This window comes from Chrysemys picta, chromosome 9 (genome assembly GCF_011386835.1).
Source record: "Chrysemys picta bellii isolate R12L10 chromosome 9, ASM1138683v2, whole genome shotgun sequence".
NCBI lineage: Eukaryota > Metazoa > Chordata > Testudines > Emydidae > Chrysemys > Chrysemys picta.
Genome location: NC_088799.1, coordinates 18,683,699 through 18,699,962, shown reverse-complemented (window position 1 = coordinate 18,699,962; position 16,264 = coordinate 18,683,699). Strand labels below are relative to the sequence as shown.

Genomic DNA, 16,264 nt, shown 5'->3' with positions numbered 1-16,264 from the left:
TTGCAACACCACTGATCACTCTCCTCTTCCAGGTCCTTTTCCCTCTACACATTGACGATATTGTGCTCTCCTAGTTCTTGTCCTTCCTTGATGACTTAATGTGTCTTCTCATCCTCTCTTCTGCCGCTGTCTCTTGGTATCACACAGGGTTTTTTCTTCTGTCTCCTCCTTGCTGAACAATCTCTCTTTAGATTTTCTCATTGACTCCAAGAGTTTCAACCATATTATGAAGATGGTTGAAATATTGCTCTCCTTTTCTGTCCAAACTCACATCTGCAGTCTATCAGATAGCTCCTTCTGTATGCCCTAGTCTTTCCTTCTAACTCTTCTTCATTTCCTCTTTTCTCAACCAAAATGGACAGCTAGTCATCTCCCCAGCTTATAGAGTCTCATCTTTTAATCTTCACTCTCCTTTTGCTCCCACAATTTATATGTAAGCAGAGTCAGGATGAGCTCTACCCTGACATCTGGTGGTGAATTATGGCGAGTGTGGAAAAGAACTCCAGGGGCTGATCTTGTTTGCATAGGCACACCCACTCGCCTGGCATGAAACAACAGCAACTGAAAGTGGTTACTTTGGCTGGTGTGGGATCCCCAGTTTTCTCTGTTATTGGGGCAGGAAGAATAAAGTTTTTTTATTCTGTGAATCAAGGCCAGTGGAACTGTTATATGACAGAAGGACTGAGTGAGTCCTTCACCATTACCTAAGTAGCACTTGCTTGACAAGGGGCATGGGTGACAAAACCCAGTGAATTGAGAGAGGATGGGGACAGGTATTTGTACCTGATGGTCTGCCCCCCCCCCCCCCGAGGGTTTGAAACACCAATTGCACTACCTCCTCTCTCCACTGTTGAAGGTCAGAGCTAACTTTGATTCCATTAGGAGTCTAGTTACAGGCTGCTGAGCTGAATTCACTTTGGGCCAATGGTGCACTAGCACTGGGGCTCCCCTACTATGAGCTGAAATTGCTAAGAGCTGAAATCACAAAAGAGCTAAAGTTATTAAGAGCTGATTTTTGGGTTGCTGGATTCAAGAACCAAAGGGAAAGGACATAGCCCAATTTGCTGGGGTGGGTTTTTTGCTCATGGTTTGTGTTATGAATCCTGTTTGTGGTGTTTTTCCAATTTAATGCTGATGTCGTTTACCTCATGTTATTAAACACTTTCTGTTACACTCAGACTCCGTGCTTGCGAGAGGGGAAGTATTGCCTCTTAGAGGCACCCAGGGGGTGGTATGTAATTGTCCCAGGTCACTGGGTGGGGGCTTGATCTGGTTTTGCATTGCGCTATTGAAACGGAACCCCTAGATACAGAACCCGGCCCTTGTTGCTGCCAACTTAGATGGGCAGAAGGGTTACATATATATAGATATAGATCTAATATTTCTTCTTGTATAACCTTGTCACAGTCTATCTTTTTGTCTCTCTTCCCATTACCAGAGTGGGTGAAATTTTTTCCTAATGGAATGTTTTTCTGATAGAAAATGCTTTTTGTTGAAACTGAAAATTTCCAAGGAAAGGTGTCAATTTTAATGAAATTTCCTTTTAAAACACATTGAAATTAAGCTTTTTTGATAAGATTGAAATGAGCAACCATATGAACCAAAAGATCCTTCTTCATTGAAACAGGATCCATTCTGGTCACAAGTGGTTTAACTTGTATCTTTCCCATTGCAGCTTCTTCATCTCCTATTCTGCCTCTGTGGAGCTCAAGAACAAATAGTATGCCATTTGGTTATGGACTGCACTCATTATCATCTTGATGGTGGATGGATGTGATTTATGTCTCTGGGTGCTGCTGCTGTGATGGAATGGCTGCATCACTTACCCGATATCTAATTAATTGTTTGTGTCAACAGAAGCCATATGCCAGAAGAAGCTTCCCTATTCTCCTGATAAAGGCATCTTTCTCTTCCATGGCTCCAACAATATGTCTTCCCATACATCCCTAAACACATGTGAATTATTCCATTGTCTTCCTACCATATTTTGCATCTGGTTCAAACTCCTTGATCTCACCTACATATTTCTGTCTTCTGTATGGCAGAAAAAGGGCTACATGAGGGTTCGATGAGCCAATGTGGACCATGCCATTTGGCTCTAGATCAGAAGGTGAAGGATTCATGACAAGGTGTGCGTTTCTTCTTTGAGAAAGGCTGAAACCATAAGCTCCAATCCAACAATCTCTGGGCTATGTTGAAATATGCTTTGAATCCTGGGCCCATGCACCCCTGAATTTTGTGCAAATCCATATCTGAATCAGAGTTTTGTGGCTTGGGCCCATTCATACATCTCTCTTTCTATGAATGTATGTAGCCCTCATTGCAGTAGTATCTATAGCCCATGTTTAGTTTATTTCCAGAAGCTAGTTTCCTACTCTGTGTCCACTGTGTTGGGAAGATAAAAAATGAGTTTCTAAATTTTCTGTTTTCTACCATATATGTTCCTTTCTACACAACTAAGTCTTGGATCTTTAATTCAGTCTGCTGTCTAGACTCAAGATGAGGCTTCTGTTTTTGTACTCACTGTTCTGAAACTACTCCCTGTATGTATAGTGTGATAAATTGGTAAGAAAAGCACTGATGTTTGTCATATGCCCACCACAGGAACATTAGGGGAAGACTATAATAACCAGGTAAGATCCTTCAGAGCTTTAACCATCAAAGTCACACAGGTTCCCCTAAAATATAGGGGTGAATATTTCAAAGGCTAGTTTTTGTTGTTGTTTTTTTGTTTGTTTTTAAAAGGCTGCAAAAGATTGGTTTAACCAGTTGTGAAAACAGCGAGGCAAATTTTGCAAGTTTCTTTTTATAGGAGACATTTTTCACAAAGCCTTAAAAATATTATATTTATATGTTCTACTGCTTTCTGACTTGAGCCTTTGTCTTATCTGATTTGTCTGTCTCCTTGTCAATTTTCCTTCACTCGTGTCTAGAAAAATGCACTGAATAAACATAATGAATAAAGGAATGCAAAAGGCATAACCTAGCAACAACTGATTTGCGATGCCATACATTTTTTCCATGATAAATAAAGCCTCATCTTACTAGAAGGTAGCAGAGCATTCTGCTGACTATGATTGATAGTACTAGTTCGTGTCACTCATTTACTTCCAAAAGCTTTTTGAAGAGCAGCAAAAGTGACGAAGAAAAATGAAAGTAACAAATGTGTCTGTCATCATGGACCTCACTTAAAATAAAGCATATAGGGAAAACTTCCAGAGAAAGCCCACCAAAAACTCAATCCACATTGACTAGGTCTTCATGTCTGAACATAGATAGATATACAGAGCCTGATATTCAACCTCTAGTGACTTGATTGGGTCTTCATCAAGCAAAACATGTCTGAATCCATTGTGCTGAGCTCTGCTAGGTGCAGGTCTGAAAGGGGTAGCCATTCAAGTCTCAGGCTGGCTGAGGCCTGGTTCAGACCTTGGTCTTAAGGCTGCTCTAGCCTAGGTCCAGCTGCAAATGGTCCCAGGTAACAATAGCAACTGAAAAACATGAGTCAGGTGAAGTGAAAGACTATTTAAAACAAACAAATTAATTATGATTTTGTTCTGGAGCCACCATCTTCCCCCTACCAGTTCTTTTCTTATGCTTTATTTCTTTACAAAGAAACAACAAAACCTCTCTCTCTTCTCTAGCCAGGAGAGATTTTTTTTTTTAGGGAAACCAAAAACAATGTTGTCTCCTCCTTGCTCAAAGTTGTGGAGAAAGATATTCCCTAAAATTAAGCTTATGAAACTAGAAATACTCTGAGTGAACTACAGCATTTGAAAAACATGGAAGAATCTTACCCAATGCTAAAAAGTTCCATCTCCAGTTCAGCCTATTAAAAGCTGAAATGACTAATGCAATAGCAAAAAGCTGCAGGTGACAGTGAATGTAAGTAGAAAATAGGTAAGGCTTTGACTTCAACTCACTGGAATCTTATTGACAGTTTAGTAATATTTACCTTTCTCTGCCCTTTAAAGAGCATTAGTTGTGAGCCTGGTGCTGATGACATATTGTTCAACAGAGGCCACTCCTAAGTATCTGCACTTTCTGCTTCAATAAAAAGAATTCAATTTGAAAGCAAAAAGGTTGCTGGAAAATACAACTGTTCACCTGTCAATAAACTTCAGATGAAAGAACATCAGCGATACAATAAAAGGCACATAGTTATTGAAAGATAAAAGCACTCGAGTCACATCATAAAGGCCAATAACTCTCTAGGTTTTCCAAGGAAACAAAAATGCTGAATATTCGAATGTGGCTCCTGTAGACAGAGTGTATGTCAGACCATGTTATCTTTATTCATCACCAACATTTCCTTTTGCACCCTCAGCCAATTCATACCCTAGTCAGTGTTTTCCAAGGATGTTTATTAGGGTAAGTTTCTGGTCTCTCCTTGTTTTGGAGTGCTCAATGTGTTGGAGAGCCATAGCAGCCAGACAAAGGTGCTCTGATGTCATGTTCTTGAACAGACCAGAAGCAGGTAGCATAATTCAGGGAGTACTGAGAGAATGGATTGTACAAAATAGCATTCCTTTGCCCGGTTTTTTTCTTTCCATAAATATCATGCACTTCCCCCTCAGAGGTCAGATGATAGTAGATGTGCAATTGGTTGGCATCTTGTCCATATTGCTAATGCAGCTGGCCACATCCCAGGACGGTGGGGTCTCTATGCTGCATACTAGCCTGCTCCGTGATCTTATTGCTCAGGTTTGTATACTGCCTGGATTCTCCAACTGGAGGAAAAGACCTTCTAAGCCCTCAACCTACTTTTAGCAACTGCTCAAGAGCAGTCAGAATTTTGCTCTTAATCTTCATGCAAAGCACTTAGGAAAGATTTCTAGGGAAATGGTCACAACAACAGAACATTTGCATCAACAAAATGACCTAGTTAGCAGAGAGCTATTGTTCTATCAAAGAACAATCCAGCTGTCAAAAGATTCTTTTCATCAGTAAAATTCAGAATAATTCTCGTATGAAAGGGTTAATCTCAAACTGTATCCTGCTCTCCAACCATTCATACAATCATCACTGATGTGGCTGAGTAGTAGGAAAAAGAAAATATAAAATGATAGCTAATCTAGCAACACAAGAGTAAAGAGGCCACTTCGTTGTAAACTAGACTTTGGCCTTAACTCTTTTTGGCAAAGAATGGTGGCTTCTGTTTGAACTACCATAGTGACGACATCAGAGGTTGTGAGAAATCTTTTTCATTATCATGTGAGATAATTTAGAAATGTACTCAGATTACATGGAATCTATTCAAAATTGGATTTATTCTGAATTTTTAGCAAGATAGCAAATAAATATTTTCAAAATAACTCTTATTTTTAGTGAAGTTGGGCTAAAGAGGAGGCATTTGGATTAGATCTGGCTTAGGCTCAGGCTAGGATTTGAGTATCAGGCTGAAGGCCAAATCAGAGTGTAGGTTTGGATTGCATTTGTAGGCATGGAAGTCTTGCAAGACTTGCAAGATACCCTGGAGATTTTGTCCCAAAATGGAAGAAATCTAAGTAAATCAGCTGATAGCATGAGATTTCTATTCCCTTGAGTCAAGGAGCACTAGAAAATACAGATCCCTGGGTCATTATTGAAAATTATGCACATCTGATGATCTTGATGCAATTTTCAATGGTGGAAAGTTCACAAAGGTCTCACCCTATTGGACACCAATTGTTGCTCTTCTTGTCAGACTCATAAGAGAGACCATGGACTGAACTACTTTCTCACCCTGAGAGATGGCCTTTCAGATCAGGGTTGAGACACACTGACGTACAGTGTGAAGTCTGCACTACTGTTGCTCATATTGCATCTGTGGATAAATAGAGGAGTTCAGTCTCTTAGGCACCCAGTTTTGCCTTTCATGCTTGTGAGTGGTACAGGATTGCCTGGCCTGGAGATTGAACTCCTCTATTTATCCACAGATGCAATATGAGCAACTGTAGTGCAGACTTCACACTGTACATCAGTGTATCTCAACCCTGATCTGAAAGGCCATCTCCCAGGGTGAGAAAGTAGTTCAGTCCATGGTCAGGCAATCCTGTACCACTCACAAGCACAAAAGGCAAAACTGGGTGCCTAAAGACCAGTACCTCAACCTACGATTTGCATCCTAAAATCAGGCTATTTCCTTAGAGTCCTAAATAGGAATTTTGGTTTGTAACTTCAGACATCCAACTTTGAATATTTTGGCAAACATGTTCTAACTGGCTTGTTTCTGGCTCTTAATGTCTTACCATAGTCTAGAGTACTGTTTTTTGCATCCTGATTAAAAAAATAGAAAATCCTAATCCACGAGAGTGTCTCCTGGCAAAGTGGCCAGTCTTGATTGACACCTTTATTTTTAGTGAGGTTGCCAGATAAAAGTGCCTACAGACTTGGAAAATTGAAGCAACTGTCTTGTATAAAATGTTCTTGGTCTTCATTGTTTTGGAAAACTTCAGGCCAGTTGACAGCCCTATTTTATTAGGCAAACAAAAGAATCAAGGATTTATATATCACTAGGGTACATTTTGAAGGAATCATTTGTCTTTTTTATGATAACTTTTTTTTCTGGTTTTACATGACATCAGGTATTTCTTGAGAATGGAAGACCGTTCTTTTAGGATCATTGAACCTGCCTGTTTCAATATGAACTTCCTTAATCCCAGCACTCATGTCTGGATGAAAAATATAGGGCCAGAGTGCAAGCTCAAAGAGAACCCATGAGGAACATGCAGTTACAAGCCACAGCACCGAAGGCTAAATGAAGTACTCTGTCCTTTCTGAGGTAAATTGAGCCATCTCGAAATTACCTCCAAGTGTAAAGTCATTGAGACAAAAAAAAAAAAAAATCTTTCAGCTTTTGCTGAGCTTTTCATATCTCTTTTCATATGCAGGCTTCTGTTTCCTCCCTCATGCTTTGGTATTAGTGCACATTAGAATATTAGGTCAAACGCCCTCAGTAATAACTGTGCTGTATAATCTTTCTGATTTTCATCTTTTTTCCTAGTTTTCTCCTCTGGTACTGCAAACATCAATGGCAAAGGCACTTTTGCCCCTATATACTTATCGTTTTATTGCACCAGAATTTACTATGCATAATATGTCAAATGCAAGAAGTATTTGTATTTTTATGAATCTGTAGTGCATGATCAGACATGTCAGGAAGAGGGGAGGCATACTCTACTCCTGATAATTTTTAGAATCAATTTGATCCACTTATTCTAAACTATGGGCAGTGTACATTGATTAGATTCATGTTTTTGTTTATGAAGTGAGTGGCATCTAACAGGTTAACTAAGTAGAAAACATACCAATGTGATTGTTTTGCTGAGGATTAGAATTGCAGAGATGTATTATCTACCACAAATAGTCATGTTTTCAATACTTGTAGTAGAAACAGATAGTGAGTATTTTCTGTTTGCTGTGGAAACCACTTGAAATACTATCTGCCAGCTAATCTAATTATAGTCCAAATGATAATCAGACTAGATGACATGACTATTGGCTGACAGTCTTTCACAAACTTAAACTTGCACACACACACACCTTACGTTGCCTAATTTTAGCTTGCACTGTGCCCTTATCTCTGTAACTTCATCTTACCAAGCAGGTATTGAGAAACAGGAAACTATGTATTATACCTCTGAAACTATGCTAATACCAAAAGCACACATCTAAATATTGCTCTGCAAAATCTCTATGAAAAGAGAAGCTCATTTTTAAAACAAATAAATGTTTCGATTTAAATTGAAACGTCTACACTTTTAGATATAGTTGTGGTGGCTACAGCATTGTCATTATCTGCAATTTTCTGCAGGATAGGTTTGTAAAAGCTGCAGAATCTAGTGGAGATCCCTAATTCAGTGCAGTCTTAATTCCTGTTGAAATGTCTGATCTCCACTGGTTTCAGAGTGCTATGGATATTGGATCCATCCTTAACCCTTAAGCAGAAAACCCTATAGCAAGTTTTAGCTGACCTCACTGTATAGGCTCCAGAGCAGCAATTTATTGCAAAAATTTAATGCATATATGATAGTAAAGCATCAAATGCATTCCTTTTCTAAAATGTATCCCAATGTTAAAAAATTACTCAATGCAAGTACATTTTGTTGCCTAAAATGCATATATAGTTCTGCCATCGATGCTATTGAAAAGAGTTCTTGGATTAAAATAATTTTTCAGTAATATAAAACTTAGATTAAAATACTATTCATTTGAAGGGTTTATTTCTCTGTGGTGTATGATAGAATTCAGAGAGATGGCAAATATGTAGTATCTTAATTCTTTTTATAATGCTCATTAAGTACAGTCAAGAAAGCCTCCATTGAAGCCTGCTAAAGGAATAGATTGGCTAAATGAATTATTTTCCATCAAGCCAAACAATTACAGCTCTTAAAGGGAAAATCTGTTAAAGGAATGATTCATTTAAACAGATTGTTAGTTCCCCTCAATGTGTAATGTAAAATGAATACAAAAGAAGGCCTATTAAATACATCTCACCAAATCAATTTTTGCCATTCTTATTGTTCATGAAATAATACTGCCCTCTTAAATACCTTATAAACGCATAATCAACTTAGAAGAATAATTTGGGTGAGAAATGTGAGGCAACAGTTTATGAACATGAATATGTTTCTAATTAAGCAATATGTGCCTAACAGTTTGCAGAGGACACAACAATTGGGGGAGTGGTAAATAATGAAGAAAACAGTCCCCAATTCAATGTAAAGTCATACATCTTGGAACAAAGAATGTAGGCCATGCTTACAGGAAGGGGGAACCAATCCTGGGAAGCAGTGACTCTGAAAAGGACATAGGGACATGATGGATAATCAACTAAACATCAGCTCCCAGTGTGATGCTACGGCCAAAAGGGCTAATGTAATTCTTGACTATATAAACAAAGGATGTTGCTAAGTAGGGCTAGGTCCACACTACCTGCGCGATTCGGAGGGTAGAGATCGATCTTCTGGGATCGATTTATCGCGTCTCATCTGGATGCGATAAATCGATCCCAGAAGCGCTCCCCCTTCGACTGCGGAACTCCTGCTCGCTCAGAGGAGGAAGCGCTGTCAACGGGGGAGCTTGCCTGCACCGCGTGGACCTGCAGTAAGTAAACTTAGTTCGATCTAGGAAACTTCGACTTCAGCTACGCTATTCTCATAGCTGAAGTTGCGTTTCCTTGATCGATCCCCCACCCCAGTGTGGACCAGCCCTAGGAGAGAGTTCAGAGAAGAGCCATGAGCATGATTAAAGGATTGGGAAAATATGCTGTATTGTGAAAGACTCCAGGAGTACAGCCTGTTTAGTTTAACAAAGAGAAGGTTAAGGGGATTACAGTCTATAGGTATTTAAATGGAGAACAGAAAATAGATAGTAAAAGGCTCTTCAATTTAATAGACAAAGCTAAAACAAGACCCAATGGCTGGAAATTGAAGCTAGACAAATTCAGACTAGAAATAAGGCACACATTTTTAGAAGTGAGACTAATTTACCAATGAAACAACTTACCAAGGGTTGTGATGGATTCTCCATCACTGACAATTTTAAAGCAAGATTGGATTATTTTTCTAAATTATATGCTATAGTTCAAAGTGAAATTAATTTGTGCAAGTACTATGGCATCTGTTATATAGGAGATTAGACTAGATTATCACAAAGGTCCCTCTGGGTTGTAAACTATGAATCTATGAATGAAAAATGGTTAGGGTATGATCCAAAGTTGAAGTCAGTGGGAATCTTTTAAATGACTTCAGTGTGTTTTGTATCAGGGCATAAATAAATTTAAGGAAATAGCCATCTCAGAAGCCAGTTACTGTAAGGATAAAAAAATATAGATAAAGTGATTTCTTTTTACTGTGAGGATAAGTTAAATACTGAAGTGTGCATTGCCATGGATACAGTTTTCTATTTACAATATGGATTTTTCCCCCCTAAGTAGATATGTGTAAAGTAACCAGAAGGCATGGCTTCAATTCTCAACATACCACTAAAGCAATGGTTTTCAAACTTTTTAGGCTGCATACCCCTTTCAAATAATGTAGTCTATCATATATACCCATCTGAGATAGGGTCATAATATACTTATGAAAACAGAAAAAAATAAAAAAAAACAGGAAGGCATAACGTGATGCATTGTCTGCCATTACAAATTTTTTCTCGCATACCCCTGATGAGAGCTCGGGGTATACATATCCTAGTTTGAAAACCACTGCACTAGAGTTATAACATTAAGACTAACTCTGTATGGATCTACTAATGGCTATCTTTAGTGTAAATGTTTTCAAACCTAGAGGATATTTCTACGATGCCTATAGAAGTCTTATGCAAATCCACTAATACAGATACTTTCCTCCACCGTATGGGGACAATAGGTGTTATGGCCACTATTCCAGTCCATATGCTGGAACAGAAGCTGGGTAGACTGGTTGAGGGGGTTGGATTCCATCCCCCAAGTCCCACTTAGTGCCTCAAATAAAATTTTGTTCTTTGGGTTTTGTGGTGAATTTCAATCTTAGGGTGAGTCACACTTAAGTCGACCAGAGTTTTGCCATTTACTTCAATAAGGTCAGGATTTAACCCATAGTGTGTATGAGGTGTATGTATTATGTTTTTGCAGCTTGAAATGCTTCCCTTCATTTGCAGAATCATTATTTCTAGTTTGTGCATCTGATATAAAAATCAACCAGCAAAACTTAAACTTACCCCGTTTTCGCAAAACTTGCCCAGTATCTCAATATGGATCTACTCAAGATTTCTTCAGCTTTGGTATAATTAACTCTTCTCTCTAGAGGTAATCCAAATATAAACTCAATCTCATAACCATGCATTACTCCCATCCATTCTGGCCAAGCAAGTTTTGAGGACCGATGTTCAAAGAAGTAGAAGAATACATTATTTCCTAGTTGAGCAAAAAATTTTGTGAACTCCATTACAGGACATATGATATTGTAATCCCCAATAATGTCATCCATAGCATCACGATAATTGTCAGGGTTCTGCTCATCTTCCCAGTCTGTGTAGTGAAAAATGATTGATTCCACCCCAAGTTCACTTGCTTCTGGAAAGGATTCACTTAAACCTACTTGAAATTCTGTTTTATTGATCTGGCTATCATTATCTTTGCTGAAACCAGGTGCCCCATACACTAGAAAAGATGTCCCTTCATCTTTGTTAACTCCCACTAAGAGTTGGGTTTGTTTAAAGAGCCCATGCTGGATCAATGTTTGTGGCATTTCAGTGAGAAAATCACCATCAACTATGGGACAGAAATATACTTTTAAAAGAGAGTTGTGTGTTAAAACAGAAACTTCATTCTCGAGGATATCCTGGGGATCCTTGTTTTGGAGACAGAAAATTATGTCTGTATCATTGCTACCTGAGCAGCTGAGTAGTTTAGCTAAAGTCAAAGTTCTCATCCTTGCCTCGGAATGGGTTAGTGTGGCCCATGGGGCATTAGCAGAGCCACTTTGCATAATGGCTCTTGTGAAAAGAGGATGGCTTTCAGAAGAAAGGATATGATAGCTAACAGAAGCAGCCCCAGCACTCTCTCCAAATAAAGTCACACTTTTAGAATTGCCACCAAAGACAGCTATGTTCTCCTGGACCCACTGAAGTGCTAACCTTTGATCAAATAAACCTGCATTTCCTGGAGCTTCCTGGTTTCCCGGTAAAGCCAAGAATCCTAGTGCCCCTGTTCTGTAGTTCACTGAAACTACAATGACTCTTTCAACACGTGCCAGAAATTTACCATCATAGATAGGTAAAGAAGATGTCCCTGATTGAAATCCACCCCCATAAATCCATACCATGACAGTTGCATTTTTGGGTTTTGGAGAAGGAACCCATACATTGAGGTATAAGCAGTCTTCACTAAGGTTAGTGTTTGGATTCCACATCTCTGACCCAGGGAATCCAGGGAAAGTTTTATCTATATTCTGATAACAAGAGTTTGCATGTTTTGTGGCATCCCAAATCTCTGTCCACTTGTTGCGGGGTTCTGGTTTTTTGAATCGTAGTCTACCAAGTGGTGGCTCGCCATAAGGAATTCCCAGAAAGGCCGTCACAGTTCCCCCAAGTACGGGCAAGTGAATCCCTCTTACTTTTCCTTTCTTAGTAGTAACTATAATGTCGTCTTCAGGTAGCACCTTCCTTACAAACATATACAGTAGAAGAAACCACATCAGAAATCTTGTGCAGACACTTGTCCCATTGCTGCACGTCATCATTCCTGAAATAAAATAAAAAATAAGTTTAGGAGCCTGCATTTTAATGTTTCAGTACAAGGGCCAAAACTTGTCGCATGCAGAAGGAATGTGAAAGGCCCCAAAGGCACTGAAACTGGGGTGGTTCTGCTGCATGGAGCAGCAGAGCAGATTTTAGCCATGGCTTGTCCTTGGCTACACTTGTTGTTGAATCATATACAGTAACAATCCCACTTTACCCTCTTCTGACATGATATTCTAGCAATGGGTAAATTTTATAGTCTAGAGTCAGACAATGCTTTCTCTCCTCACATTGGCATGGATGTCCCTAAATACAGAGGGGACAGGCATGGATAGGATCTACAGGGACTTTGCTGCCCCTAAATATCACAGAGTAGTGCTCCACAACGGTTCTGTCCACTACAACATGGAAGGAGGTGGGAGGTTGAAGGCTAGGTAGGGGTGGGCCAAAGAGAGGAAAGTATATGGCCAGTGAGTTTGTGACTATGTGAACCATTAGCCATATGCCCAGTGCAGCAGGCACCTTGTATGGCATCACAGTAAAAGTCACCAGAAGTACCATACGTAGGTGGCTTTGCCAAGGAGTATCTGTTTTCCTCCCACACACAATCACTGAACAAATACTATTTCATCTGGTTTAGCACACAAAAATATGCCCTTCAGGCCTTTTCATAATATTTACTTTTGTTAATTGGTGCCCTGACCATTCTCCTTTGGAGGCTAATACATGAGAAGAACATCATGCAAAACATAATGCATGATTAGAAATTATTCTGTTGGTGGTTACTTTTGTAATTCATACTATCCCGTAAATAGAGAGAGCTAGTAACAATGTGCACAATCTTAAGGATATCAAGGAAACTTCTACTAGAACTATGGGACAAAATTCAGGCCATGTACCAATTTCTTCACAAATAAACAGACACATTATTAACCCTGAAAAAGCAGCTCCTCTGTCATTTGAATTAGAATTTTCCCCATGTTTGGGGGTGTTAGATCTCTATCACGTGAAACTGTAGATATTGAACCATGTATTTATGATACAGAACCCAAGTAGGTTGAAATGCAATAGCAAAATAACTGTGTTATAAACCCAAGAGTACTGTCTGGGAATTGGAGGTGCTTTTCATAAGTCTGTACTTCAACTGATATGTATGTCTGTAATACTCTATAACTTCAGTTCTTGTATGCGATCACATACATAGTTATGCCAAAATCATGAACAAATAAATGTTTTATAGACATTGTTTGCCATAACAATTAACGTTATTGTTATTGCTTAGATGGTACATTTATTTGGATAGGGACTATATTTTTTCTTTATTTTTGCAGCGCTTGGTACAGTCCTTGATTGGGGCCTCTAAGTGCTGGTAATTCTAGGAATTTAGACCCTAATTAGGTAAAGTACTTAATCACATGCTTAAGTTAATGCATGTGAGTAGTCCCATTGATCTTAGTCTTTTAAAGTTGGACTTATTAACTCTGTTATAAAAACATTCTCTTCCTCTCAAAAGCCAAATGTCAAAAAAGAAGAAAACTCTCATTTGGCCCAATCCTATAGTCTGTTTCAGTGAAAATATTCAACGAAGCTTCTCTTCTGTTCTACCCCCTCCTCCTCCTGTTGTACATAGTGTATTCAGCACTGCCACTTTAAATAGTTCATTCTTTGTTAATGAGCAGCACTTCTCTCCTTACAAGGAGTGAGGCTAATTTCTGTGGAAAGTACAGCTGTATGCCTGATCTAAGACCATTTAATTTATTTGTTTATTGTTGGAAAGCTGAGGGAGAATAGAAAAAATGGGGAAGTTTCTGGTTAAAGTGATTCCTAAATATGAGATAGAATCAAAGTAACTCAGAGAGATAAATGATCACAGACAATATTTCAATTTTTTGTTAAAAGCATGAGAAAATAAAAATCTATAGTACATAGATGATCTATTGTGGAAAAAGATGTAAAGCAATAGAATCTTTTATGTAAAAGCTTCTCAATATGATTCATAAAGATAAAAGGGCTAAAGAGCTTTATCTAACAATAACCAAACCTTAAGATTTACCTACCTAGAAACCTGCAAACACATCCTTGCTAAACTTTACTGGTGTGGGCAACCTCAAATCAATAGAATTACTCCAAGTGTTTGCAGAATCAGGGATTTAGTGCACCAAGCTGCAGTCCTTAGGCAAAATGAAATCACTTATTGCTTTGTACATCAGTTTACCCACCCATTAAAGAGATACAGTGAGAATTCCTATCTTTGTAAAGCACTTTAAAGAGCAATAAATGAAAAATATTCCATAGGGGTTAAGGATTATGCAAGAGTCAAATCCTGGATGTTTTACTTTTAAGTTAATTCATGAATTAAGTGACCAGGAGATTGCATCAATATTGGGCTAAGGACCTAGCAGCAGAGGAAGTCAGCAATTACCCAATATACAGTAAACTGGATAAGGAGGATAATTTTTAAAACCATTCAATATGTGACACTGAAAGCAAGCATTTAATCTAGCATTTAAAGTGCTATCTGGAACTGTAAAAGATTGAAATAATTAATGGTAATATTATAGGCATAAGAAGTGAAATTATAATAATAAATAATAAAGGGGGGTGTGTAAACATCAGGAGTATGGGGTTCATGTAGAACCTTTAGTCTCCATACAGTTATGTTATTTTATATACATACACACACACACACATATATATATAGAGAGAGAGACAAAAGTAAAAATCCGCAAATATAAAACAGATCCTGAACTTTTGATCCACAATCCTAAAATGTTTCAGCTATTAATGCAAATATTAAAGAAATAGTTAAAGTAAAAAAAAAATCAATACTGTACATTTTATAATTAGCTCTCCAATGAACTATCTGATCTTTTTAATGAGCAAATGAAATATGTCAAACTTTGGAAAAAGTACAAAACTTCTACATTGCTAAATGAAAGCATAGTAGTTTCAAGTTATGTTTCCTGCTAATAGTGACAAAACTAGCAATAGAAAGGCATGCTACTGCACTTGGTGGTGAAATACTACATTTTGTAATAATTTTAATGCTGCATTAAAATAAATTCAGCAACATAAAACACACTGAGCTAAATAAATATGACTTGATTATTACTACAAGAATAAAAGAAGTCAGAAGATTGCTTTAGCCTGCCAACCTTAACCAAGTAGAGGTATGTCATTTACTATATTTGCATATTTTAAAAAGTTGCTTCTGCATTTGTTTTATCCAATAAAAATAAACAGAATATGCTTTTGTATTCTTATTCAGTGACGGAATATAATTTATTTAAATGATTATTTTCTCTCCTTGCAAATCTTTACCCAACCAAAAAATCTATACACAAGGCTACGTAATCTCTATTTAAATAGAAAAGATGGTTGAATTAATAAATGATTTATTGCTCAGTTCAATTTACTTAGCCCAGAATCCCTTGAATAATACCAAGGTCTGATACACATGCCTGCTTACTTGTTCCATCAGTTCCATTTGCAGAGCAGAGTGACTATCTCCAACAGAGCAACAAATGGTCAGAGCATAACATTTTAAAAGATCACAATCCCCATACAAATTGAGTTTAACTGTAACTTATATTGGCATAGAAACATGTAAATAGAGAACCACTTACCCCAGCTTCTATTACAAAGACTATAAAGTTTCTAAAAGAGTCAAGGTCTTTGTATACTTCAGTGAAAAGCAGTGTGTGGCTGCTACTTTAAGCCTGTAAATTGGACAGTACTGACATTATAATCAACTGTTTCTGTCAGAAAGCTCGCGAGAGTTGGCAACAGCAACTTGATCTGTAGGCAGCCGTTCTTTATCTGACGTCTGTTCAAAGGGTAATGGTATAGTTGTAGAAATGCTTCAGAATTATACCAGTTTTGATTAAATCAAGCATTAGATTTTATTGGAATGGGAAAAATAAAATTATCCTTAATACAAGGCTACAACTTTTTAACAAATCAGACTACAAACACAACAGCAGAAGTATAAATCTTGCTTCTTTTTTGTTTTTCTTTCATGAAGAACTATTCCTACTTGTATTTTTCTCTTTTGCAAAAG

General features: G+C 37.9%; 1 protein-coding gene across 1 annotated transcript in view; it reads right to left on the bottom strand.

Annotated features, from left to right (window-relative positions):
* The window catches only part of BCHE (butyrylcholinesterase), a 52,377-nt gene extending 36,409 nt beyond the window's left edge, over positions 1–15,968 (bottom strand). Inside the window, exons 1-2 of the mRNA XM_005299204.4 lie at positions 15,831–15,968; positions 10,684–12,208 (exon numbers count right to left, since the gene is read on the bottom strand). Of these exons, the coding sequence (XP_005299261.2) occupies positions 10,684–12,206 (1,523 nt within the window). The 5' untranslated portion in view covers positions 12,207–12,208; positions 15,831–15,968. The remainder of the gene's footprint in view (positions 1–10,683; positions 12,209–15,830) is intronic.
* Between the last annotated feature and the right edge of the window lie 296 nt (positions 15,969–16,264).